The following is a 9294-nucleotide window of genomic DNA, read 5'->3' on the forward strand; positions in this document are numbered from 1 at the left end:
TACGAAAGAACGATATTTTTCACATTTTATACTCTATAAAAGACTTTTCATTCTTCCGGAATTAAATTATCCGGATTTTGTCCTAAATTATCATAACATTGTACCACGTGACTTGACAGGAAGTGCCCGTATCGTCACAACATTGACATTTATTATTATGAAATTGAAAATGCTTTGTATTTAGACAGGCTTTAATTCTGTTTACAAAATACCTACAGCTTTCAAATAAAGACCAAGGAAAAAAGGTCATCCATAGGTAAATTCATATCAAGCTATATTTCTAGTCGAGGTTGTATATTCACCCAAAACCTCTTATTTTTGATAAATTTGACAGGATTTTTGTGCTTTCGAGACGATTCGTACACAACCTGTTCGGCCACAACACCATTTCGGCCATAGATGAAACGGCAGAACTCAAAACATTTGATGGCCATACTGGTGTTATGTTGCAATAGATAACCAACCATATTTCGTATAAAAAACTTATACACCTTATAATGTCTGCCATCTCTGTACATCACAAAAGATCTCTTAAATTGTAATAGAAAATATCTGACACCACAATGTAAAAGTGATAGTTTTCTGCTGTTTAAAGTTCAAGCTGGACAAATTTCCAAAAAGCAATCAGGTGTACATGTATATGAGGAAGGCATTGGCATTAGCAATTTTCTGTGAAAGGTGCAAAGTCTGTATGATTTTTTTTTAATTGAAACAAATTTCAACGAATGTATGCTGTTTCGTAACCTGATTGTTGTAAACCTTTGTGATTTGTAACAACGTTAATTTTTAACTGAGACGTTCGTGTCTAGTGTAATTATATTTGGTTATAAAGTGTTAGTTTAAATTAATAGACCAATTGGAGTTCATCCGTCACCAGGAAAAAAACCTTATCAATTATGCATGCCTTAATGATGTCAATAACCAGTTAGAGGGTCGCCTGTATTTGTTTTGTAGGTCCTATAATTACTAATTACAATTCCCTAATGACAGCAGTGTTGATTGTCAATTAATAGAATTTCATTTGCTGAATGATTCCTGCAATATAACATTATAGTTTACCCGGCAATGCATTGAATTCGAAAGTTGTCTATTAGTTTAAATGAAACAGTTAAATTTACTATTTAAGGAATGACTGTAATATTTTTTTCTGTCTATGAAGAAATAACATAACAAATTTGGAGAACGCTGAATAACGCGTGCACCAAATTTTTTATGTTATTTCGAATAGACAGAAAAAATATTACAGTCATTTCTTATAAATTAATTCTAATTTCCATTTTAAACCGTAGAAAAACGTTGATGAAGTCACGGTCACATGACAAAATTATGTCAGCCAATCAGAAGACGTGTTACATCCAAAATTAAATTATTTATAAATGGTCAAATTAATCATTTAATAATAACAGTATTGTAATATTTTTATTTTAATTCAACTTTCTTAAATCTTTTTAATTATTGGCTAATTGGAAATTATGGTCAGTGACAGCTTTAATAGTTTTATGACAACTAATGACAGGTAATAAAAAGTAATTGTAGCTTAGTATGTGTAAAGTGATTAAGTTGATGAAAGGCACATTACCTATGAATCTAAGTTACTGTCACTGAAAAGGTTTGGTCTGCCAATAAGTATATCTGGCAAGCTTAACACCGAACCTGTGTTGGAGTCACTGTCACTGAAAATGTTTGGTCTGCCAACAATTGTATACATGTATAGTGAGCGTAACATCAGACCTGTGTCTGAGTCATTGAAATGGGCTACATCATGTACATGTGTGGCCGGTCTCTGTGAGACTAAATCATGATCTGATTAGAATCACTGTATGCTACAAAACTTAGTGCCAGGTATAGGTTGTTGCTCAGTTGGTAAGGGTTGGTCTACAATAATGTAGTTAGAAAAACAATATTGGCCTATGCTTTGACCGCTTTTCTGTATGCATCCCTGGTCAAGCCTGTGTGGCATGTACAATCGGAGAGCCTCTTGGTGGGGTCTGATGAAAGTCTTGCATTCAATGCAGAAGTCCATCAGAGGGATGATGTCTGACATAAAAAAATTGTCTTTGACTGCCTCTATTTTTGATACAAAAATTAACATAATCGACTGCCATTTTTGATCGTATATACCATCTTCTATGTTCTGTTATAATCCTCCAAAGAAGGAGCATATCCGAATAAAGAAAGATGAATCTTATTTTCTCCTAGCATTGAGTTACCTACTATTATAAAAAATGTTCTAAAATACATGTATATCTACTTGCTTCTGGCTTTAGAATTTATATGTAATGTTTAGGTCTTTTGAGTTATGTGAAAAGTTAAAGAGAGTCTTAGTTATAACTGTTTTAAGGAACTTTGACTCATATAAATAAGTGGATATTGTCGAGTGCAAAATAACTTTCCTTATTACTTGATATAAATTCATAACAATTAGTTCTCATAAATTTTTTTACATCTAGTTTTTCATAAAACCACAAAAATAGATACCTACAAATAAAAGTACTTTTACAGAAAAAAAACATATTTAGTAGTTTTATTATACTTTTGGTACACACGTAGTTAGTTTTAATTTCTATTTATTTTGTAGATATGGATGACATAAGTGGTATACCACCCAATAATTGTCAGAAGGTCTTTATACAAAGAGATTTCTCAGAAGGCACATCAGTCAAATTTCTTACTAAATTTCCAGCAGAGCTCAATGGAAAGGTAATTTGATATGGATTGTCTCCCATTTTCACAATTCGCAACATTATCTTCATATGCTTACACTTGTTAACAACTTACCATGACAGCTCCTAAAATAGTAATGCATGTTGACCTAGATCTGTTAGTTGAACTTTCAGAAAACTATATGCAATGTACATGTGTTGTCAAATATATTGCTTAATTAAGGGGACTTCTAAACATAGATTTGTCATCTATGTGAGTGAGCGCAGTGACACAGACTCTTTAGAGCCTCCAATTTCATTTATTTCTACAAAAAAACGATACAAACTACATGTATATACAGTCAAACCTGCTTAAGAGACCACCTGTATTAAGTAAAAAACTGTGTTAAATGAGCACCAATTTTTGATCCCTCTGTAGTACAGTTCATATAAATTGAACCTGAATTGAAAGACCTCCTGTCTTAAGAGCAGAGATGGGTCCGATTACTTACAATGTAATTGATTAAATTACAATTACTTTGTCATTTGTACGATTAAATTAAATTAATGATTACATCATTTCTGGAAGTGTCTGATTAAATTAATGATTACATTGGCAAAGTAATCATAATTACATCTGATTACAATGAATTAAAAAAAAAATGTTTTGAATAACGTTTAATATATAACTATAGTATTTTTTAGAATCGATTTTTTTATATATTTATATTAAAATGATAACTTCCAACTTCAACTATTTAATTAACCACAAAAGTTAACTACAGACATACATGAACATTATGTCAACTTTATTATCATTGGTCTCTGAATTATTTTGACTTCAATTGAATATGGCTAAGGTCTTTATAAAGAGTTTGCTGTTAGTCTTCTGACCTCTTACAGACTTTATATGTATGTCAAGGTATGTCAAGGTGCAGTTTTTGGAAGTTAATATATGGATGGAATAAAGTTACCAGATAACAATTATGTAAAATTTAATAGAATTGTTTAAACAAATTGTAAACAAAATATAAGTACTAAAAGTCGATGCATTTTACATACAAAAAATTGCTTATTTTAAACAAGATATTTGTCCAACTTTTAATTTAGTTTGTGCTAATTAGTGTAATTTTCACATGTTTGATTAATCTTTATCATATATATTGTCCTACAGCTATACTTAATTAGAAATAGCAATAAAAACAAATCTTAATTAATTGGTTTTCTACCTGTCAATTCAAAGTTTACAATAATCACAATATCAAATATTATATATGTACATCTTTTATAAATTGTGAATATATGTACAATATTTTACACTAAGGCCTTCTTTGGCTAATGATGACTTTTTAATATTGTAACAGTTTATTTTTTACTGAAGTATACAAATCAATTCACATGTTTTATAAAGTAAACCAAACTATCTTAACTTGTTAAATATCTACTAAATAAGAATAACAAAAAGGTTCATTTATTGACCATAAACACAGTTCAAGTTTTTTTCATTGTAATCAGAATGTAATCAAAATGTAATCAGGATTACAGGGCATTTTTAAAAGTAATTGATTAAATTAAATTACATGTAATGATTACAATGATTACTTGAAAAATTGAAATCAATTACAGCTGATTAACGATTACAATTACAATTACCCCAAGTCTGCTTCAGAGATCGCTTTTTTGTTTTCCTTTGAGTGGTTCCTCAAAACAGGTTTCACTGTATTTCAAAACAAAGTTAACATTTAAAATGTTGTTGCTATTTTTACAGCTGGAGACTGATGTATTTGTAAGAACTATCACTCAACTGAATAGCATGTTCAGTGAGGCAGAAACCTTAGGAGGCAGGAATTATTGTGAGAGCTGCTTAGCATGTCTTACAGCTTATACAAGTTATATATGTTTTGATACACATTATGAAAAGGTAAAGTTCATTTATTAAGCCCTTATTGGTTGTAGTTGTTATAACATATGTACATGTGTACAGTATCATGAGTATATAGAATTACAAATTTTGATTTGTAAATATCAGAATGAAGCAGGAAATTAATTGTTAGCTCTGAAAAACTTTGTATTAGAGAGAAAGCAATGGACAGAGCAATATGCGTAACTACTTGTATTCCTTTCCTTTAAAAAGCTGCTGCTACAATTTGATGTTTGATTTATATGCTTTAGGACTTTTTGTACATACTCAATACATGTAACAAAGCGCTCCCTTTTATGGATGTAGTAGATGTTTGTTTTAATGATAGTGTGTCTGGCATCCTTTTACTTAAATGTTAGGTTCTTATGACTTCATGTGTGTGTATGTATATAGATATTGTAATGGATGGTGACAATTTAAGAAAATAAATAGTATCTTATGTTATCTTATCATGTAACCTTAATTGAGTGTGAATTTTGTTATTTTGAAGTAACAATGGCATAAAATTTAGTGTTGGATTTATATCTTTACGACACTTGTAAACAATATTGGAAAATCTTTAATGTGCACACAATGTCATTTTGATATATGAAAATCTGGAGACAAAGAAACAAATTAAAATGCAGCTATATATATTTTTTTTCTCAGAAAAACAAGTGTAAAAACTAGAAAAAATAATGTATTCTTTAACTTGGGAACTAACAATAGTCATATTGATATAAATTCTTTAATATTCACTTTCACAATTACAAATCTTGCACATAAGGCAATAACATGACTTTGATTTAATTTTGTAGATGTTAAAGAAAATAACCAAATTCATCGCAGAACAAAACCAAGATTACTATGTACCAAGAGGACTGATGTTAGTTGATCCAGTAGAAAGAGGACTAAGAACTGTATCCTTTTATTTCCACATTTGGCTGAAGGGCCAGTCTTAGCTGTTGCCACCATTAGGCGTTCAGCAATTTATTAGCTTTTCTAAGAATCTTTACGTGATGCTGCTTTCAATATATAAAAAGAAAGTGAATTTATTTCAAATCTTTTTTTAATGACATTTAATTTTTTGTTTGAAGCTATTAAAATACTTTTGATACCAGAAGTTTATTTTCACTAAACATTTGTAAAAAAACTGATATATCACTTTCAACTTATCATGCTTTGTACATACATGACAAAATATAAAAAAGAAGATGTGGTATGATTGCCAATGAGACAACTCTCCACAAGAGACCAAATTTACACAGAAATTAACAACTATAGGTCACTGTTTGGTTTTCATGATAGCACGTAATAACAGAATCAAATCAGTGAATGGCAAATGTTCCTCATGTATTGGCACAGTGTACTGCAGAAACCTTTGCAATGTTTTTGTTTTCTCTACTTGCCCAGTTTTCTTTTTCCAGCATGGCCATTTTGATTTTATCATACATTATTTTAACTTTTCCTTAACTAATTTTCAGCTTGAGATATGTTTATTGTCTGAAAACAATGGAAGATGAGAAAAAGATTTCAGAACTAACTTTATAGTCTTCTATCTGTGAATAGTTGTTTTCTTCCGAACAGCTATCATGTTATTGAATGATATACTTTGTGCTTTTAAACAAAATATTTCTTCAAATTTCAGTTAAAATATTGTTAGATATTATTGTACTGCTGCTAAACATCAACTCCAAATTAGGTTTGCTGACATTTAAATTTTTAAATAGATTTTTCTTTTTATTACCTGTTTTTTTTACCAATTTTAGAGAAGAAAACTATTAAATTCATTTACATGTATATAACGTACAATTGATCTCATGTTTAAAAAAATAACAATTTAATTTCTATTAATTTGGTTAATTCCAAGCAACTTCCATACCTGCCAACTGTCACTATTTGTGCGAGATATCCCCCATGGAGGCCCCCAATTTGAATATTTGAAAGAGGAAATTTGTCCACATTTTAAAACAAATCAATTAATTTTACCATGGCAATAGAATTTCAAATACACGAAGAAGCAAATAAACAACATTAAAGTAGATTTGAAGGTCCCTTTAAAGGTTTTGTAGGACTATGAGAGCAACCTTGACCATAAAACCCACATGGGCATTTTAAAATGTTGGCAGGTATGAACTTCATACATATATATATGAAACATGTGTAATGCTTATGTCAACATAGCTAATGTCAATCAACTGATTAATTCAGAATTTGTGTTGCATTATGGGAACTTGTTTCTAATGTAACTAGGTGTTTTTAGGATGGAGTTAATTTAACCTATTTAATGAGAATTGAATATTTTATAATTCATACATTTTTAACACAGTTCTGTGTGCAGATAGAAATCACAATAGACATTATCATGTGAACATTTGTGTGTATCATCTAAGTAATTTATTATACTTCACTTTCAAATGCCAGATTTTGATTGGTTAATAGGAGCATGATAATTTACTTTATCACATGGCTCATATATTCTATTACAGTTCACAAACACACTTGATCAATTGTGAGCGTTACTAATTATAGATGGTTGTCATAGTTTATAACGTTCAATTTTCAAATTCAAATGACAGTAATAACAGAGCATTCAGTATAATAAATTAAATAATACACAGCTTAGCGGGTGAAAGAGCAGATTGTTACATCTCAATAAAACATTGTCAAATTTGGCTTGTCTTCTTGGGTTACAGTACGCTGTTTCACACTCTCCGCTATGTGTTATTTATATAGAATCATTTACATGTAAGTATCTAGGATGGTCATGCTATCTTATAAACTGATTAAAGATAACAAGGTTTTTTAAAGACATTACCATCATCTATTGTTATCTTCCCTGTGTACATTAATGACATCCTTTTAATGATTACTATCCTACATCCTTTTAGTGATTATTATCCTTTTGTAGAAATGGATATACATGTGATCAAAATTTCCCATCACAAATTTCATGTCATTGTATTTATGTCCAATTTATTGGTATAATTTTTTATGGTCCAATCAACCTGAAACTTCATTCACGTCTTTCCTATGATATGATCTTTCTTATTTCATTGCCACATTAGATTTTTTACCCCATTTTCACGGTCCACTGAATATGGAAAATGATAGTGTGAGTAGAGCATCTGTATACTATGGACACATTCTTGTTTTCCAAATGATATACAATATATCACAGACATTTCATTATGATGTTGTATCTATTTATTTTTTCATACATATATATACTATGTATGATATATACTACAGTGTGTAGATAAGTTTTCTGGATGAAGTTGTAGTTTTTGGAAAGTATTTCCAGAAGTAGATGTATATAAATTCAGACTTTATTTATCTTTCCAGATTGAAACAAAGAGGTTGACATGTGACTTATATCAAAATCATGTTTACACAGGTCGTCAATCATATATTCATATTGTATGTTTTCACGTGTTATATTGTAAAATATTTTATTTAAGTTAGTTGTGACATATTGAGACATAATTTGACTGTGATATAAGCTTGAGGTTTGTGAATGATGGAAAACAGGGAGATGCCATATACCAATTATTTTTTTTTTGTACATTGTTTGTGTATGTTTTATTCTTCCAAATACAGGTGCATTCATGTTGTATTTCAATCAGTCATCTTAGTCTTTGATATAACTAGGATTTATTTGTACATTCTAGATCACAAAAGAGCAGATGTTGAGCTCTTGGAAATAAATTCTTCTCATTATTCTGATACTTGAAGAGTTTTTTCTATTGTTTTTCAAAAATTGTATCTTTGATAAAGTGAATGGCCTAACAATACATCTCCCCATGTATCTATCTGTATAGGATGAAATGACTTGTGTGTGATGAGTCATTATCATTGTTTTTTTTTTGTTTTTTTTCTCTAAAAATACCTGCGTAGTATAGAAAATATCTTTTAATGCTTTATTAGTTTATATTTAGTCATAGACATTGTGATCATGTTAATTAAAATTTAAAATGACCAGAGGGGTATTTAAATCACACTTTTACATGATGCATACCATTTCAAGTTTTTGTCTAATTTCCATGTAAATTTTGTCTTTGGTTTCCATATGATTAAAGCTGTTACAGTAATGAATGTAGCAACACACTTCATAATATTATGGTACTACAGTTTCAAAAAGTGTATGAGCTATAGTCAAACCTTCCTCCCACAGTTTGTTTTTAACTAACTCTTGGTGAGAGTTGTCATTTTGTTGTTGTATCATTGATGCAAGTTTTGATGGATCCTGAAAATTCCCAACTAGATTATCAAATAAATTTATATAGCATTACTGAATTGTATGAACATTAGTGTTCAAAACCTTCCTTAATTTTCACAAGGCCATAACAAAATTTGTTCATATTGTGACATGAATGTGTTTTCCATCATCATTATTTTCAATGTACTTAGAAATATTCAATTTCATTTAACTCTTTAGACATATGTTATTGAGAGACAATGATACACCTATCCTCATCCCTAATTGTTAGATATTGTTGTATTGAGTAAATCTGATTCATAATTGTTGTAATATCATAACTCCTTCCAATATTACTTGGTACATTTTTTCTCATTTTTTGAATTCAGGATTCATTTGTGAAAGCTATGGTATGATTTGTTTCAGTATGTTGTGAACCTATATAACTTGATTATAAGTGTTAGTACAATTAATATTACAAAGTCAAAAATTTTGATCAGTTTTTCATTTTTTCTTTCCTTTTGCTTTATTAATTTCAACCTATAAAAATGCAC

General features: G+C 29.6%; 1 protein-coding gene across 1 annotated transcript; it reads left to right on the forward strand.

Moving 5' to 3' along the window:
* The first annotated feature begins 85 nt into the window (after positions 1-85).
* LOC134715294 (golgin subfamily A member 7-like) lies at positions 86-9001 on the forward strand. Its single transcript, XM_063577396.1, has 5 exons — positions 86-256; positions 2579-2700; positions 4411-4563; positions 5361-5462; positions 6027-9001. Exons 2-5 carry the CDS (start codon positions 2581-2583, stop codon positions 6063-6065), a joined length of 414 nt encoding a protein of 137 aa, XP_063433466.1. The 5' UTR covers positions 86-256; positions 2579-2580; the 3' UTR covers positions 6066-9001.
* The last annotated feature ends 293 nt before the right edge of the window (positions 9002-9294 follow it).

Source organism: Mytilus trossulus, chromosome 4 (genome assembly GCF_036588685.1).
Source record: "Mytilus trossulus isolate FHL-02 chromosome 4, PNRI_Mtr1.1.1.hap1, whole genome shotgun sequence".
Classification (NCBI taxonomy): Eukaryota; Metazoa; Mollusca; class Bivalvia; order Mytilida; family Mytilidae; genus Mytilus; species Mytilus trossulus.

Excerpts from the sequence above, each read along its gene's own strand:
- LOC134715294 (XM_063577396.1), top strand. The coding sequence starts at position 2,581 with ATGGATGACATAAGTGGTATACCACCCAATAATTGTCAGAAGGTCTTT. Across the intron at positions 2,701-4,410 it reads CAGCAGAGCTCAATGGAAAG|CTGGAGACTGATGTATTTGT; the intron begins GTAATTTGATAT and ends CTATTTTTACAG. Across the intron at positions 5,463-6,026 it reads TAGAAAGAGGACTAAGAACT|CTTGAGATATGTTTATTGTC; the intron begins GTATCCTTTTAT and ends ACTAATTTTCAG.